Source organism: Hyla sarda, chromosome 13, assembly GCF_029499605.1.
Source record: "Hyla sarda isolate aHylSar1 chromosome 13, aHylSar1.hap1, whole genome shotgun sequence".
In the NCBI taxonomy this organism is placed as follows: Eukaryota; Metazoa; Chordata; class Amphibia; order Anura; family Hylidae; genus Hyla; species Hyla sarda.
Genome location: NC_079201.1, coordinates 44,987,249 through 45,005,998, shown reverse-complemented (window position 1 = coordinate 45,005,998; position 18,750 = coordinate 44,987,249). Strand labels below are relative to the sequence as shown.

At 44.5% G+C, this 18,750-nt stretch overlaps 1 protein-coding gene across 1 annotated transcript in view; it reads left to right on the top strand.

Annotated features, from left to right (window-relative positions):
• EME1 (essential meiotic structure-specific endonuclease 1) overlaps nucleotides 1–18,750 on the top strand; it is a 71,128-nt gene that overhangs the window by 27,577 nt on the left and 24,801 nt on the right. The window contains exons 3-7 of the mRNA XM_056549548.1: nucleotides 7,371–7,457; nucleotides 7,547–7,656; nucleotides 7,733–7,859; nucleotides 7,946–8,061; nucleotides 14,678–14,867. Of these exons, the coding sequence (XP_056405523.1) occupies nucleotides 7,371–7,457; nucleotides 7,547–7,656; nucleotides 7,733–7,859; nucleotides 7,946–8,061; nucleotides 14,678–14,867 (630 nt within the window). The remainder of the gene's footprint in view (nucleotides 1–7,370; nucleotides 7,458–7,546; nucleotides 7,657–7,732; nucleotides 7,860–7,945; nucleotides 8,062–14,677; nucleotides 14,868–18,750) is intronic.

The following is an 18,750-nucleotide window of genomic DNA, read 5'->3' as shown; positions in this document are numbered from 1 at the left end:
TAGAAAAAAACAGAAGCCAGTGCACTCACCCGATCAGGGAGGGACAGAATCAGCTTGGGAACATTATGGTCTATGAACCCCTTAGAGAGGACCCTATGTACAAAGTTCAAGAGAAGGTACGGGTATTGCTCAGGAAATTTACTGACAGAGGAGTCATTTCTGAGGCCACCGCTACTAAATTGTACAACACGGCTCCCAAAAAACCGTACTGGTACATTCTGCCTAAGATTCATAAGTCGGTGAGCCAACCCCCGGGACGACCAATCGTCTCGGGGATTGGCTCGCCGACCGAATCTTTGTCCAGCTATCTGGACTGGCTTCTTTCTCTCCTGCTTGTTCACATGCCGATATACTTAAAAGATACCGGTGATCTCATAAAAATCCTTAACAATTTCGCTTGGCAGGAGACCTTCTCCCAGGCATCAATTGACGTTGAAAGCCTCTATACCCGCATCCCACATGATGCGGGTATAAAGGCGATTAAGGAGGTCCTCAGAGAATCTGATAAATGTCCTGACTTCTCTGAGTTTGTCACTGAGGCACTTGGTCATTCTTGAAAATAATGTGTTCCAACATGAAGGTAGATGGTACAGGCAACGCCAAGGTACTGCGATGGGTACGCCCATCTACTGTACCTTCGCGAACCTGTACCTCTCCAAGTTTGAGAGGAAATATATATGCTCCACAAAAAACCCATATATCGGATACATCAAGCTCATTCTACGATTCGTGGATGATGTATTCATAGTATGGGATGGGGATGATACATTTTTTGATTTTGCGCAATACCTTAATTGCAATGAGATGAACATGACCTTCACCACATGTAATGGGGGCAATTCTTTGGAGTTCCTAGATACAAAGATCATAATCGTGGATAACCAATTGATGACCACAGGTTACAGGAAAGATATTTCCAGGAATGCTCTTCTTCACTATGCCAGTTCCCATCCTGTGCATGTGAAGAAGAGCATTCCATACAGCCAGTTCCTACGACTCAAGTGTATTTTCTGTTTCTCCTTTGATAATACCCCCCTCAATTCAGTAATTAAACGAGCCACCTCCAAACACTGGTATATGTTAGAACAGGACAAACATTTAGCTCAATATGTAAAAGAAGGCCCTTTGATTACCTATCGTCGTAATAGAACTATAGGTAATTTTATTAAAAGGAAGGAGAACATCAACCAAAAAAGAGAAAGCGCAACCAAAAGGTAACTTTAAATGTCATCACTGTAGTATTTGTGATCAAAACTTGCCAGTATTGCATATGAACATAGGTGGCAAAAGATAAAAATATAAGGGTTGATAGAAAGAGTTGATAACTTGTCAAAGAGTTGATAACTTGTCAAACAAAATATGTAGTATACCTAATGATTTGTCCCTGTGGAATGTTTTATGTGGGAAAGACAGAAAGAAAGTTACACATTCGCATTAAGGAACATTTTAGATCTTTGAAAACCAAGGTAGGAGCGACTAGGCTTATAGTACATATGGAACAGGTCCATGCGAACAACGCCAAGTGCGTTAAGTTCGCAGGGATTGAGTGCATCAAACCCCACCCGAGAGGTGGAGACAGAAAAAAGATCTGCTCTGTCGGGAAGCCAGATGGATCAGCAGACTTGACGCTGTGGGTCCTATGGGCTTCAACGACAGAAACAAATTAAGTGTTTTTCTCTAAGCAACCAGGTAACGATGATTTTAACAGGATTTGCATGTGTATGTATTGTTGTTGTGTATTTGGGTTTCCATGGTAACACACCTGTATTTAAGTCACGTACCTGTAGCGGGATGAGGTCACCGAGTGCGCCTGAAGAAACGCCCATCGGTGTGAAACGGCACCGTTGTGCTTCGGTGAACGTCCCTGCCTACTAACTGCTCTGCACTATCTGCACGGGGATTGCATCCAGAACCACTTTCAGTATGTACGCTGCTGTACTATGAAATAAAGAAGTTCTGCTGATCGGGTGAGTGCACTGGCTTCTGTTTTTTCCAGAATACAATCGGGCTTGAGGACTGTTGTTGTGGTACCTCGCACAGGGACAGGTGAGCTGCCGTTGCCATGAATAGTGGTTAGCATAAGGACATCCCTCTTATCCTTATACTTGACCAACAACAATTTTCATGGGCAAGGGCACGGGACTCGCCCTTGGGAATAGGTGTCTGAATCAAATTTAGAGGGAGGCCTCTGGCTTTTCTGCACGGTCCCACAAGCGGACGTTGATCTGGCGGCAAAGGATGTGAACAGAGGGATGCTGGTATAAAAGTTGTCCACGTAAGAACAAGTCTTCCCGCTAACATCCAGAGTGGGGGAACAATCTAGGGGTTCAATACGGGAATCTCGTCCCTCATACACTCTAAACTTGTAAGTGTACCAGGAGGTACTCTCACAAAGTTTATAGAGCTTCACGCCATATCGCGCCCGCTTCAAGGGAATATACTGGCGGAAGATGTCTCCCCTTAAAACTGATGAGACTCATCGACCGAGAGCTCCCAGAGCGGTACGAAGGCCTCCAAAAATTGGGCCCCAAAGTGATCGATGACCGGCCTCACTTTGTAAAGCCGGTCATAGGCGGGATCACCTAGGGGTGGACATGCCTCATTATCTGCATAATGAAGGCATTTCCGAATGGCCTTGAACCGCTTCCGTGTCATGGCCATACTGTAAAGCGGGGTCTTGTATAGGATGTCCCCGCTCCAGTACTGTCTGACACTTGGCTCTTTGACCAGGCCCATATGCAGCAATGGCGCACCATTCATTGGACCAGGCCAAAACAGAGTCAGGGTGGTGGTCGATGAACTGCCTGGCGTACAGATTCGTCTGCGCCACTATTAGATTGACCAGGCCATCACTGAAAAAATAACTGAAATAGTCAATTTCAGTGAACCCGGCCGTGTCAATCCAGATTCTGGAGTCACCAACAAACTCGGGAACCCGTGGCTCATAAGGTTCACCAGAAGGGGGCTCCAGTAAACTTGTATGGGGGGTCGGACTCCTAGTACCAGAGGCATTGTTGCTCGTACTAGTGCTGGCCACTATCATGGGGGGTGCTTGGCCTCGCCTGGCGGCGTCTCCGCTGCTGTACAGGTGACTCATCATCACTGCTAGATGATGAGGAGGACGATGATTAACACAGGAATGTAGGATCTTCATCGGTCTCACTGGCAGATTCAGAAAAGCGCATGCCTCCGCTGCCGAAAATGCCTGGCGAGCCATTGCCTTTTTTCTACGGTGCCGGGGGGGGGGGGGGGGGGGAGTGTGTGTGTGTGTGTGGGGGGTGGGGAGTATGTACTGTGTGTGATTGGTGTAACTATAACTGGGGGGCCAAATGCAGCGCCCTGAACCCCTAATAGGGCCCAGGTCACACTGAAAAATTGTCAGACCTATTAGGGGGTCAGGGGGGGGGAATTTTTTGTTTACTTTTTACCCTACCTTTCCGTGGGGTGTATTCTTTCCCTGATCTATAGGGGCTTCTTCTCTTCAGAGGTGGCTCCGATCTCTGCAAAGGGGGGGTCCCTGGCTTCCTCCAGCAGCTCTGACCGCTGACTGAACCCAGCCAGCCGCGGGAGCTGCAGGAGGATGCTGTTAACCCCTCCCCTGCCGACTGCTAATAGCACCGATCCTGGGGGGGGGTCGATAATATCTCCACCTCCCCATAGATACAGGAGGTGATTGGGGGTGTATCTATCTCTTTGGGTAGGAGAAGGATAGGAATGACCTGTTGTCACCACTGTCATAAGGGTACCACCTAAGATAAATCTTATTAGGAGGAAAACTACAACAATGGTCCGTTGTCACTACTGTCGTAAGGGTACCACTTATGCTATAGATCCAACTGAGTAGATCTATATATACGGTTGTGATACCCAAAGAGATAGATAGCCCTAACAAGTGAGACAGAGAGCCTCCTTGTCTATAGCACAGGGCGAGGCTAGTAACAACAGGGGTAGGCTCCAGTACGGGGCCGCCCTTTCTAGGGCGATCGCTCAGTCTAGGCTCAGGGGTAGTGAAGGGACCTAGTATAAAGGGCAAATGGGTAGTGGCCGCCATCCATAGGCCAATACATCCTTAGGCCCTTCCCCCCACACCCCCCCTGCCCCCCCCCCTCCTTTCCTTTAGTAACCATATAACGGACCATTAATTGTAAGTCTCCTGATTCTTGGGAGCAACTGGTTTTCTGATAATATATCAATTATGGCCTTCATCATGCCAATATGAATATATATCAGGACCTTCTATTTTAATACATGTTGGTCTGAGTGGACCCTATTTTTCTTTTTGCTTTAAATTTAGGTATAATAAAAGTACCTTAGTAATTTTTGGTTTGACACTAATTGTATCCAAGATTCTGTGATAGTAATTTACAAATCTGTTTAACATTCTGGCACCAGTTGATTTAACTCCTTGGGGACAAAGGGCGTGTGCATACGCCCTCGCATCCCGTCACTTAAGGACGGAGGGCGTATCCATACGCCCTCGGCATTTCCGATCACTGCCGCTCGCCGGGCGGTGATCGGACCGGGATGACTGCTGATATCTATCAGCAGGCATCCCGTGGCAATGCCTAGGGGGGTCATGAGACACCCCCCCCCCCCTCCCCCATATCGGCGATCGCAGCAAATCGCAGGTCAATTCAGACCTGCGATTTGCCGCAATCCGGGCAAATCGGGTCACTGGTCTGACCAGCCTAAAGGATAGGAGCAAGGTGGCAGTGTGGCCACCCCCTCCTATCCCCTGCCATTGGTCGGTCAGGCTGACCACCAATGGCAGGAGGGGGGCGGAGGGGTTAGAGTTCATTTCCCCCGCTCTGGCCACCGATCGGAAGTCGGTGCGGAGAGGGGGGAGCATGGCCCGGCTTACCCGGACCTGTGGAGGCGGCATCCCGGAGCAGCGGCGCAAGCAGGAGGAGCGGCGGCCGGAAAGTGCGGCTGAGAAGGCTGCAGTGAAGATCGCGATAAGTGATCTTCACTGTGGCCTTCTAAAAGCTGCAAAACTACAACTCCTGTAGTGGTCTCTAAACTGTGGTCCTCCAGATGTTGCAAAACTACAACTTTCAGCATGCACTGACTGTCTGGGCATGCTGGGAGTTGTAGTTTTGCAACATCTGAAGTGGCACAGTTTGGAGACCACTATATGGTGGTCACCAAACTGTATCCCTCCAGATGTTGCAGAACTACAACTCCCAGCATGCCTGGATAGTCTGGGCATGCTTGGAGTTGTAGTTTTGCAATATCTGGAGGGCTACAGTTTGGAGGCCACTGTTCTTCCCCAGTTGTTGCATAACTACAACTCCTAGCATGCCCAGACTGTCTAGGTATGCTGGGAGTTGTAGTTCTGCAACATCTGAAGGGCCAGATATTGCAGAACTACACGCCCAGCATCCCTGACTGTCTGGCTGTGCTGGGAATTGTAGTTTTCCAACAGGTGTAGGCACACTGGTTGGGAAACACGGAGCTAGAGTCTGTTTCCTAACTCAGTGATTCCAACCCGTGTGCCTCCAGCTGTTGCAAAACTACAGCTCCCAGAGTACACTGACAGACCGTACATGCTGGGAGTTGTAGTCTTGCAACAGCTGGAGGCACATGGGTTGGAATCACTGAGCTAGAGTCTGTTTTCTAAGTCGGTGGTTCCCCACCAGTGTGCCTACAGCTGTTGTAAAACTACAACTCCCAGCATGTACGGTCTGTCAGTGCATTCTGGGAGCTGTCATTTGCCACAGCTGAAGGTTTTATTTTATTTATTTATTTATTTATTTATTTTAGCTGTCCTGGCACCATAGGGGCTTCCTAAATGTGACATGCCCCCAAAAACCATTTCAGCAAAATTCACGCTCCAAAATCCCATTGTCGCTCCTTCCCTTCTGAGCCCTCTACTGCGCCCGCCGAACACTTGACATACACATATGAGGTATTTCCATACTCGAGAGAAATTGGGTTACAAATTTTGGGGGGCTTTTTCTCCTATTACCCCTTGTAAATTTTCAAAAACTGGGTCTACAAGAACATGCGAGTGTAAAAAATGAAGATTTTGAATTTTCTCCTTCACTTTGCTGCTATTTCTGTGAAACACCTAAAGGGTTAACAAACTTACTGAATGTCATTTTGAATACTTTGTGGGGTGCAGTTTTTATAATGCGGTAATTTATGTGGTATTTCTAATATGAAGGCTCTTCAAATCCACTTCAAAACTGAACTGGTCCCTGAAAAATTCAGATTTTGAAAATTTTGTGAAAAATTGGAAAATTGCTTCAGAACTTTGAAGCCCTCTGATGTCTTCCAAAAGTAAAAACATGTCAACTTTATGATTCAAACATAAAGTAGACATATTGTATATGTGAATCAATATATCATTTATTTGGAATGTCTGTTTTCCTTACAAGCAGAGAGCTTCAAAGTTAGAAAAATGCTAAATTTTCAATTTTTTCATCAACTTTTTGAACTTTTCACCAAGAAATGATGCAAGTATTGGCAAAAATTTACCAATAACATAAAGTAGAATATGTCACGAAAAAACAATCTCTGAATCAGAATGAAAAGTAAAAGCATCCCAGAGTTATTAATGCTTAAAGTGACAGTGGTCAGAATTGCAAAAAATGCTCCCCTCCTTAGGGTTATAATGGGCTCCATCCCCAAGGAGTTAAAAAATAAATAAAAATAACAGAGTACCGCTTTAAGAGCTTGTCCTTGAATGCTATTAGCCATGCAATATATGGTGTTCCTGGCAAAATTATGCAGCCGCTAGCCACCACGTATGAGCTTATCTTCAGCTAGATGTAGTAGCTGCAATGTTAAAGGGGTACTCCGCCCCTGGCATCTTATCCCCTATGCAAAGGATAGGGGATAAGATGTCAGATCGCTGCGGTCCTGCTGCTGGAGACCTCAGGGATCGCCACTGCGGCACTCCGCTGTCATTGCTGCACAGAGCGAGTTCGCTCTGTGCGTAATGACTGGCGATACAGGGGACGGAGCAGCGTGACGTCATGGCTCCGCCCCTCATGACATCAGGGCCCGTCCCCTTAATGCAAGTCTATGGGAGGGGGCATGATGGTCGTCATGCCCCCTGCCATAGACTTGCATTAAGGGGACAGGCAGTGATGTCATGAGGGGCGGAGCCATGACGTCACGCTGCTCCGTCCCCTGTATTGCCCGTCATTACGTGCAGAGCGAACTCGCTCTGAGCAGTAATGATAGCGGGGTGCCGCAGCTGCGATCCCCGGGGTCCCCAGCAGCGGGACCGCGGCGATCTGACATCTTATCCTCTATCCTTTGGATAGGGGATAAGATGTCTAGGGCGGAGTACCCCTTTAAGAAAAACCCTTATTACTTTTCATTGAAAGAGTGTGTGGCTAACATAACATGTTCTAACCCAGGGAGATGCTTTTAGCCAAGAAGATGCAGAAATTCTCGTTCTTGTTCCAGTGGAAGACTTTGTTGCCATGATCCTAAACCATAAAAAAGTGAGAGCTTTATACTTTTTTTATTTATTTATTTTTTACTTTTTTAGACCTTTAATGTCATCTGACCCTTTTCTGTTTTTGTATTGCAGGGAGCTTCTGAGAACAATGTTACTTTAAGCAGCTTTGTAGCAAATATTGTGGCTAACAAATCATGTGCCATCCCTTCACTGGTGGTAACGGAGTTAGAGAAATACTTCAAGTAGGTATTTGGAAGAAATGGTTGGTGATAAAGAAAACAAATATAACTTTATCTCACCATTCTCTTAAACTGACAGAAATCAGAAGACGAAAGATAGGAAGAGACTTAAGGAGGTTATTCGGGGAGAAGCTGCCAAAGACAAAGGGCATAAAAGGATACACAAGGGAGAACCTCAACAACTGAGCAGGGTAGATGTAGAAGAGGTGAGGTGCTTTGTGGCTACAAACCTGCAAATGTCTTTCATTCTTGGCTATGTGTGACCACCCACTTGTCATCTAATCTCTTTCAGGCCCTGATGGTCTTACAGGTCTACAAAGATGTCTATGTTTGGTTCCTGGAAACTGCAAAGGAGTTCTCTGACTTTGTCTGCATGTTTAGCAAAGCAATGACTGAGGCTCCAGCCAAGTAAAGACACAATTCTAACATATCTCACAATATGCTCATTCAGCAAAAGAGAAGCATGCTAGTTGATAAAGGCATTAGTAACTTGTCAGTTACAGATCCTTTATGTATCCTGCTATATCCATTGTACATGAACTGTAATTTCTGCAGCAATCCCTTTTTAAAATCCATAAGACAAATCTTTTATATAAAACAATTAATAATAAACAATAATTTATAATATAAAAAATTTAGTTTATTTACCGATCAGTTTCCTGTTGCTACTGTAGTAAGGATTTCCTGATCCAGTCTTTGTTTATTGGCCTTCAGTGATGACAAATCACCAATTTGAATGCTATCCTATGATTGGAGGCATCATTCATATAATCTGTTTAGTTTGTTTTTTTAATATATTATGCTTGTCAATATTCCCAACAATTAAAAATTCAAAGGGTCATATGACCAATAAAAACAGGCAGCATCCGTAAGACACACCAAACACATCATAAACAAAATAATACCCAGATCTTACCAAACTGGGCACTAATATGGCATCAACCCAGGATAAATAAAAATGGTAGTTGGCAATAGTAAATAACACTATATTATGTACAGTATCTCACATAAGTGAGTACACCCCTCACATTTTTGTAAATATTTTCAGATCTTTTAATGTGCTAACAAGAATTGACACTATGCTACAATGTAAAGTAGTGAGTGCTCAGTGATTAACCACTTAAGGACATGCGTCATAAATGTACGGAGCTGCTAAGATTAACTTGGTGCACATCAACATACATATATGGCGTGGCGTCCCAGGATGGCTGCTGTTATCGGCCCCCTTGTCAGCAATTGCTGTGATTGACTGGTCAATTCTGACCGGCAAATCACATCTTTTCCAGGTCAATCGTGTCTCTGGTGACCACCTGATAGCCCGGAAAATAAGGGAGATTAGTGCTGTCCAAGAGAGCACCAATCACCTTGAAGGATAGGAGTAAGTGGTCAGGGGTGCCACCCCTCCTATCCCTGCGATTGGTTGGTCGCTTCTGACTGACCAATCACAGATCAGGGGGGGAGGGGGTAAAGTTAAGTTTCCCTGCTCTGCCCACCCAGGGTAGTCTGGGCAGGGCGGGGGAATGTGGGCAGTGGCGGGTCTTACCGGCAGGCGGTGCGTCGTGGCACCTGGCTGTCTGGGCATGCTGGGAATTGTAGTTTTGCAATATCTGAACGGTCACAGTTTGCAGACCACTGGTCTGCTGCCTTTTTCTTGCAAGCACTGAAAATAAAGAGGAAGACACAGTACAGTTGGTGAGTGCCTTTGCATTCTTTCGTTATGAACTTTTGTCCCATACTTTTCATTTTCACAAGTGGTAAAAGGAGGAAAAGCCCCCCCCAAAATAAGAAGTACAATTTCACCCAAGTACAGAAATACTCCATTTGTGGATGTAAAGTTCTCTGCGGGCTCAAAAGGTGGCTCCGGAGTTAGAGCTCACCATGTACATTTGACAATCACATATGGTAAATTGCACAAGGGTGGATGATCGTTGCAGAGGTTCTGACATAAACGCCAAAACAAATACACACGCACACATGTGACCCCATTTTGAAAACTACACCCCTCAAGGAATATAACAAGGGTTATTTTGCTGTGACCATTTATACACCACGTGTCTGACAGATTTTTGAAACAGTGGGTCATGAAAATGAAAAATTACATAACACAGATAATGAAGTTACAAATACTGTGGGGGACTTTTTCTTACACCAGCATTTCTGTGTTTAAAGACAATGTTTTTTTTTTTTCATGGCCCACTGTTGTAAAATTGTCAAACACATGTGTGGTGTAAATACTCCCTTATTACATTCCATGAGGGGTGTAAGGTTTCAAAATGGTGTCACAGGGGTTTCTGCTACTCTGGCACCATAGGGGGTTTGTAAATGCCTCATGGTCCCAAAAACGATTCCAGCCAAATTCTCTTTAAAAGCCAAATGGCACTTCCTCCCTTCTGAATTTTGCCATGCACCCGCACAGCACTTTATGTTCACATATGGGGTACTTTTATATTTGGTAGAAAATGGGTAACACATTTTGGTAAGCTTTTTCTCCTTTTATCCCTTGTAAATATGAAAAATTGGGGTTACAACATGGCCCACTGTTCCAAAGTTGTATCGAACACCTGTGGGGTGTAAATGCTCACTGCACCCATATTACATTCCTTGAGAGGTGTGGTTTTCAAACTGGAGTCACGTGTGGGTGGCTTCCACTGTTTGGGCACCATGGGGGCTTTGTAAGTGCGACGTGGCTCGCCGAAAACTATTCCAGCCAAGTTCGCTCTCCAAAAGCCCAATGGTGCTCCTTCCCTTCTGAGTCCCAAACAAATGATGCAGGTATCAACAAAAAATTTTCACTATCTTAAAGGAAAACTGTCACTAAACTCCCCCCGCACTAACCAGAGGGTACTGGCTGGTAGTGGAGGGGACGCTGATCAATATGCTGCCTACCATGCCCAGCTCCATCCCACCGTTCTCCCGTTATCTTCATTATTCTTGATATGCAAATGATCTTCGAACTGGCACAGACAGGGTTACAAGGTTCCATCTGGCACTGTGACATAGGCAATGCTCGTTCGCAGCACCGCCCGGCTTATAAATATCCATGCCCTCCCTCTGCCTCTCCCTCTCCTCCCCGCTCTGTACAGGACTCCACTGCGCTGAGGCCGCTTCCGGGTGTACACAGGAAGCACCACATGTGACGTAACAGTGCCAGATGGAGCCTTGTAACCCCGCCCGTGCCAATTAGATGATCATTTGCATATCAAGAATAGTGAAGATAACGGACGAACGGTGGGACGGATCCGGGTGTGGTAAGCAGCATATTGATCAGCATCCCCTGTACTAACAGCCAATACCTCTGGTTAGTGCCTGGGGAGTTTAGTGACAGTTTTCATTTTTTAAAGTAAAATATGTCACGAAAAATAGTTTTTGATTCAGACTGATAAGTGAAAGCATCTCAGAGTTATTAATGCATATAGTTACACAGGTCAGATCAGATTTGAAAAAATTGGCTGTGTCATTAAGGCCAGGCCGCTGGGGACCCCTGCAATTCCCCCCTGCAGCAGCCCGGCGCCTCAGCAGCCCGGAGCTAAGTTTTCTCCGAGGCTGATGACGGGCGGTGCAGGGGATGGGGCATTGTGACATCACGGCCCCGCCCCCTCTTGGCGTCACGTCCGCCCCCCTCAATGCAAATCTATGGAAGGGGCGTCACACGCCCTCCCATAGACTTGTATTGAGGGGGTGGGGCATCACGTCACGAGGGGGTTGGTTGTGACGTCACAATGCCCCATCCCCTGCACCGCCCGTCAACAGCCTCGGAGAAAACTTAGCTCCGGGCTGCCTAGGCATCGGGCTGCTGCAGGGGGGATCGCAAGGGTCCCGAGCAGCGGACCCCCCGCGATCAGACATCTTATCCCCCTCACAGCGGAGTACCCCTTTAACCCCTAAGGACTCGGCCCATTTTGGCATTAAGAACAAAGCCACATTTTTCTGACCTGTGAGATTCTTTGACTTTTTATTCTGACATTGTTTATTGTGACATATATTTTTCTTTTAGATGGTGGTAAATTATTGCTGATACTTGCATAATTTCTTTGTGAAAAATTTCCATGACCAAATGGAAAAATTTGCATTTTTCTACATTTGAAAATCCTCTACTTGTAAGGAAAATGGTTATTAAAAATTATGATTGACATATACAATATGTCTACTTTATGTTGGCATCATAAAGATGTTTTTTCTTTTTGAAGACATTCGAGGGCTTCAATGTTTAGCAGCAATTTTTCACGAAAATTTCTAAATCTGAATTTTTCAGGGATATATTCAATTTGAAGTGGAATGAGGGGCCTTCATGTTAGACATCTCCATAAATGACCCCATTATAAAAACTACACCCCTTTATAATAATCAAAATGACATTCAGAAAGTTTGTTAATCCTTTAGGTATTTTGCAGGGATAGCAGCAAAATGGAGGTGAAAAGTCTGTCTCCATTTTTCACACTGACATGTTGTTATAGCCCTAAATTTTTCATTTTAACAAGGGGTACACAGAGAAAAAAGTACCACAAAATTTGAGACCCAATTTCTCCCGAGTTTCGAAATACCCCATATGCGTACAACAGGACTCAGAAAGTAACGAGCGCTATTGGGCTTTTGGAGAGAGGATTTGGCCAGAATGGAAGTCGGGGGGCCATGCCCCTAGGGTGCCAAAACAGCAGAAACCCCCCACATGTGACGCCATTTTGAAAACTACACCCCCAAGGAATTTAACAAGGGGTACGCTAAATTTCTACACTCCCCAGATTTCGGGCTAGCAAAAAAAAAAAAATAGGATGGTGGGAGCTACCCATTAACTGTTTAAATGTCTGACATCAAAGCCAGCTCCATTGTCAGTCTTAATGATAGCAGCTGGGATCTGCCGTGGACCCGCAGAATATTCCCCTCACACATCATAGATTGGGAAGGAATTAAGCTTCATGGGCATGGAGTTTACCAGAGCTTCACAGGATGCCACTGGTGTCTTTTTCCACTCCTCCATGACGACATCACTGAGAAGGCGGATGTTAGAAACATTGGGCTCCCCCCACCTTCTGTTTGAGGATGCCCCAGAGATGCTCAATAGGATTTAGATCTGGAGAGATGCTTGGCCAGTCCATCCCCTTTTACCCTCAGCTTCTTTGGCAAGGCAGTGGTCATCCTGGAGGTGTCTCTGGGGTTATCATGTTAAAATACGGCTCTGTGGCCCAGTTTCTGATGGCAAGGAATCATGCTCTGCTTTAGAATGTCAACAGTACTCATGGCCAGTGCCAGACCATGGCATTCCCACCACCATGCTTAACTGTAGGCAAGACACAGTGAGGGGGAGAATTTATCGAAACCTGTGCAAAGGAAATGTCTACCAGATGCCTATGGCAACCAATCAAAAATGAAAAAAGCAACCTGATGGGCTATGAGCAACTAGTCAGCTTTTCCTTTGCACCTGTTTTGATAAGTCTCCCCCATTGTCTTTGTACTTCTTACTTGGTGTCCACCACACATGCTTGTCACCATCTCAACCAAATAAGTTTATCTTGGTCTCAACAGACCACAGGACATGGTTCTAGCAACCCATGTCCTTAGTCTTTGTCTTTTAGTAAACTGTTCGTGGGCTTTCTTGTGCTTCATTTTTAAATGAGGATTCCTTCTGGGACAACAGCCATGCATACCAATTTGATGCTGTATGCGGCGTAAGGTCTGAGCACTAACAGGCTGACCTGCTCCTTCAACCTTGGCAGCAAGCTGGCATCACTCATTATGTCATTTCTCAAAGACAATCTCTGGAAATGACTCAGAACATGTGCACTCCGCTTCTTTGACTGGCCATGGCAAATCCTGTCCTATGAAACCCGCTGTATGGCCTTACCCACAGTGCTGCAGCTCAGTTTCAGGGTCTTGGCAATCTTCTTATAGCCAGGGCTGTTTTTCTTTCTCCAGCTCCTCATAGTGATATGCAATGAGGTGCCATGTTGAACTTCCAGTGACCAGTATTAGCGTGAGAGCAGTAACACTGAATACTCGGTTAAGACCCCTGCTGCCCATTCACACCTTGAAACACTAACAAATCAGATGACACTGGAGACTCAAAATAGCTAATTGGTCTCAATTTGGGGTGTACCCCTTTTTGATGCCAAGTTTTAGACATTAATGGCTGTGTGTTAAGTTATTTTAAAGCAAAGTGGTCATCCTTTGCATTCACACTAAACCCTGGGTTATATTGTGGGTGAACAGGAGTCCGTTGAGGGGTCACTGACTAACATATGTACCTTGGGTCTAGAGATGTGTCCAACCGAATATCCTCTTCTATCTTCTCTTAATTGTGCATCGGAGGAGGGCTCCATCAGCTCAATTTACATATTCATAGTCTGTGACTCCATGTCCTAGTGACGTAGAGTTTTTGGTCAAGTAAGTGCATGCGCCGACTTGTGACCAGCGGCGATGAATATGTAAATTGAGCCGACGTGGCCTGTCTCCAACATGCAAGATAAAAGCGAATCTTCAGTGGGACATATTTCCAGACCCAGGGTACGTATTTATACCCCTCAACGGACTCCGGTTTACCCACACTATATGTATTAGGTTTACTGTGGGTGAACAGGATGACTGTTTTGCCTTAAGTGGAAACAACATTAACACTGTTGTGTACACTCACTACTTAACACTGTAGAAATGACATTCTGCTACAATGTTGTCACAAGAAAATATATAAAATATTTTTACAAAAATGTGACGGTAATGTTCATACTTATGTGAGATACTGTATATGCCTATGGGCATGTTCCGAATGAAGCAAAGGCATTAAAATGTGACCATCTGGCTGGATATTTCTTTTCTTCACGTGTGTTGATGACCGGAAGCGAGTGCGGTTAAGTCTGTGCTCCAGGTCGTCATAGTGTAAGTGAGGTGTTCATGTCTTGGAACTTGTAGGGGCAATACATGGTATACATAAAATGTTCTACTAAATAAATCACAGTATCATAGGCAGAGGCATTGTGCTTTGTAAAATGCATATGGGACATGGTAAAGTTTATGCTTATGTACTGTCTTTCAGGAGGCAACGGGATAATTCATCCTTTTCCTTTTACCTGGATGGTGATTGGGCCAAGGGGCTAAAAGTTGAACGCTGTGGAAAGGGTCTGTTGGAGGTATGGAAGAAGCAAATGCAACAGTTCAACAGAGTCAGTGTGGAAGTGGCAAGTGCCGTAGTGGCAGTCTATCCTTCTCCTCAGTTACTGGTTAAGGTTAGTGGACTTATTGTAGACATGTTTGAACATTACACATATTAAATGTATAGGGGAGATAAATAAAACTGCCTATGCCAAAATCAGGTACTGTTTTGCACCCACCTTTTCAATATTTTTGGACACATCTTAGACATTTTTTTTTTTTTTTTTAAATCAACTGGTGCCAGAAAGTTAAACAGACTTGTAAATGATAATTTAAAAAAATGGCTACGGCTCAATTGATACTAAATGGCACTGGCTAGACTGAGCAACCCTCACCTATACCCACAGTGTAAAAATGCAAGGAAAGTAAAATAATATGTTGGAGCTCAAAAGTCTAAAGCTATTGGGATAGTAATGTATTTAATATGTATAAGATAACATACATAAATGGGTGGTTCACAGGGCCCTTGTGAAACCACCCCTTAAAATTGCCACCAGTAAAATCACATGAATATTGCACTGTGTAGATATTAAATATAGCCAATTACTAGAATACCACCAATTATAGCCACTAGTTAGTGGAATTAGATACAATAGTCTGATAGCTGAGCTGGCCTTATACTGAATGACTGGAGTAACTTTTATGATTCCACAATAAAGTGCATAACTCCAGATAATTGTATTATATCCAAGTAAATGACTGTAACAATTTCAAGCTTGGAAATAAGGTGCAATGAGTGTCTATATATGTCTTATCCTTATATCGCACATTCCGGCACAGATAAATATCCAAACAGACAAGGTGTTGTACAGGCCAATATCTACCTCATATATATATATTAAAGTGTTTATTTAAGTTTTGCAATTTTAATTAAAAAAACACCGGCAACATGGTGGAACAAGAGCAACATGAACAACAGCCCCTGCCCGATATCTCTTAGTGATAATAGTGTCCAACACAGCGATAAGTAGATTGTATTCAACTCTCCCTCCGGAGGATCAATAGATCTGGGGCTGCGCACCTCTCACCTCTCAGGGGCTTTGGGTGTCTATGAGTAGATAGTTGCGCTGTGTATTTGTAGATGTTGGCAGCGTGGCCGGCTGGATTAGCAATCCCTGTATGCTCACACTCTCATTGTATCTCAGCTGTAGATAGCAGGAAAACTTCGCTAGCAGCACTGGGCTAGTGTCCTCGTAGATGCCGAGCGTGCGCTCGGATAACTCTGATGACAGAGGATGATGCGATTGGATCACTCTGATGACAGAGGATGGTTCCAGGTGATTGACAACAGCTCAGTAGAGCTGGATAATAATGAGCTGTTGTCAATTACCTGGAACCATGCTCTGTCATCAGAGTGATCCGAGCTCACGCTCTGCATCCAGGAGGACGCTAGCACACTTAGTGGTGAGTCTTCACGCTATCTACAACTGACATACACAGAGAGCGTGACCATATGTTAATCGCTAATCCAGCTGGCTACGCCGCCAACATCTACAGATACACAGCACAACTATCTACTCACAGACACCCGGAGGCCCCACAAGGTGAGAGGTGCGCAGCACCAGATCTATTGATCCTCCGGAGGGTGTGTTGAATACAATCTACTTATCGCTGTGTTGGACAGTATTTGCAATGGGGATTTTCTCCTGCTCTGGACAGTTCCTGATACGGGCATTAGGTGTCAGCAGAGAGCACTGTGGACAAGACAAAAGAAATTCTAAAAGAAAAGAACTTCCCCTGTAGTATAGTGCAGCTTATAAGTACTGAAAGGATTAAGATTTTTATATAGAAGTAATTTACACATCTGTTTAACTTTCTGGCACCAGTTGATAAAAAAAAGTTTTACTCCGGAGTACCCCTTTAACCCCTTAAGGACCACAGGTTTTTTCCGTTTTTATTTTTTGCGCCACCAATTCTACTTTGCAGGGACATCAGTCATTTTACCCAAAAATCTACGGCGAAACGGGAGAAAATAATAATTGTGCGAAGAAATTGAAGAAAAAAATGCCATTTTGTAACTTTTGGGGGCTTCCATTTCTACGCAGTACATTTTTCAGTAAAAATGACACCTTCTCTTTATTCTGTAGGTCCATACAATTAAAATGATACCCCACTTATTTAAGTTTGATTTTGTCGTACTTCTGGAAAAAATCATAACTACATGCAGGAAAATGTATACGTTTAAAATTGTCATCTTCTGACCCCCTATAACTTTTTTATTTTTCTGCATATGGGGCGGTACGAGGGCTAATCTTTTGCGACGTTATCGGTACCATTTTTGTATTGATTGGACTTTTTGATCGCTTTTTATTCATTTTTTCATGATATAAAAAGCAACCAAAAATACGCTATTTTGGACTTTGGAATTTTTGGGGGCGTACGCCATTGACCGTGTGGTTTAATTAATTATATATTTTTATAGTTCGGACATTTACACATGCGGCGATACCACATATATTTTTTAATATGTTTGTATATTATTTATATGGAATTTGGGAAAAGGGGGGTGATTTAAACTTTTAATAAGGAAGGGGTTAATGTGTGTGTTAAACTTTTTTTTTTTTACACTTCTTTTAGTCCCCTTAGGGGACTTTTAGGAGGAATCATTAGATTCCTCATACAGATCACTATGGTTGAATAGAACCATAGTGATCAGTGTGCTCTGCGCTCGATTGATTCAGAGAGCCGGAGCCACCGTGGAAGGAGAGGTAAGCCCTCAGGCTACCTCAGCAGTGGATCGTCGTCCCCCCCCCCCGCGATCGCACTGCGGGGGGGGCGATCCACCCCACTGGACCACCAGGGACTGAATACAGGCACCTTTAGACGCCGCGGTCAACTTTGACAGCGACGATCTGAAGGGTTAATAGCCGCCCGCGGCGATCGCCGCATGTCGGCCATTAACGCCGGCCCCCAGCTGCAGGAATCGGGGCTCGAGTCAGGAGCCCGCGTCATACCCGGTTAAGGGCCATTGGACGTTTATACACGTCCATGGTCCTTAAGAGGTTAAAGGTGGCGCACACTTTTGGAGTAATATTTTACAACGCTCCTCAATTTATATAGGTTTTATTTTTTCAAAACTTTTGAAATGTCTAACTTTTTGTAAGAAAATAAGTATACTTAAAGTTGCCCTATTCTGACCCCTTTAACACCTTAAGGACAAAGCCCATTTTCACCAGGACCATATTCTATATTAACATAGTGGTACATTTTTGTCGATACTTGCATCATTTCTTGGTGAAAAATTCCAATATTTCATGAAAAATTAAAACATTTTGCATTTTTATCTTATTTTTTTATTTTTTACTTTAACAAATTTTGGGTCGCACTGTACAGCCCAGTGTCAGAAAGCTGGGTTTGCGTCCGAGATCTTGGGTCTTCCAGCAGAACAATGACACCAAACATACGTCAAAAAGACCCAGAAATTGATGGCAACAAAGCTCTGGAGAGTTCTGAAGTGGCCAACAATAAGTCCCGATCTAAATCCCATTGAACACCTGTGGAGAGATCTTAAAATTGCTGTTGAGAAAAGGAGCCCTTCCAATATGAGAGACCTGGAGCAGTTTGCAAAGGAAGAGTGGTCCAACATTCCGGCTGAGAGGTGTAAGAAGCTTATTGATGGTTATAGGAAGCGACTGATTTCAATTATTTTTTCTAAAGGGTGTGCAACCAAGTCTTAAGGACGCAGGGCGTACAGGTACCGATATTTAAAACTGGTCATGCCGTGACCCCGCATCATACCGGGTCGGTCCCGGCGGCTAATGATAGTCAGGACCCTGGGCTAATAGCATGAGGCACAGATCTTTGTACTGCGTGCTATTAACCCTTCAGACGCGGTGATCAGAGTTGATCGCCGCATCTAAAACTAAAGTAAAAGCTTCCCGGCAGCTCAGTCGGGCTGCTCGGGACTATCGCGATAAAATCGTGATATCCAGATCAGCTAGGACGCGAGCAGAGGTC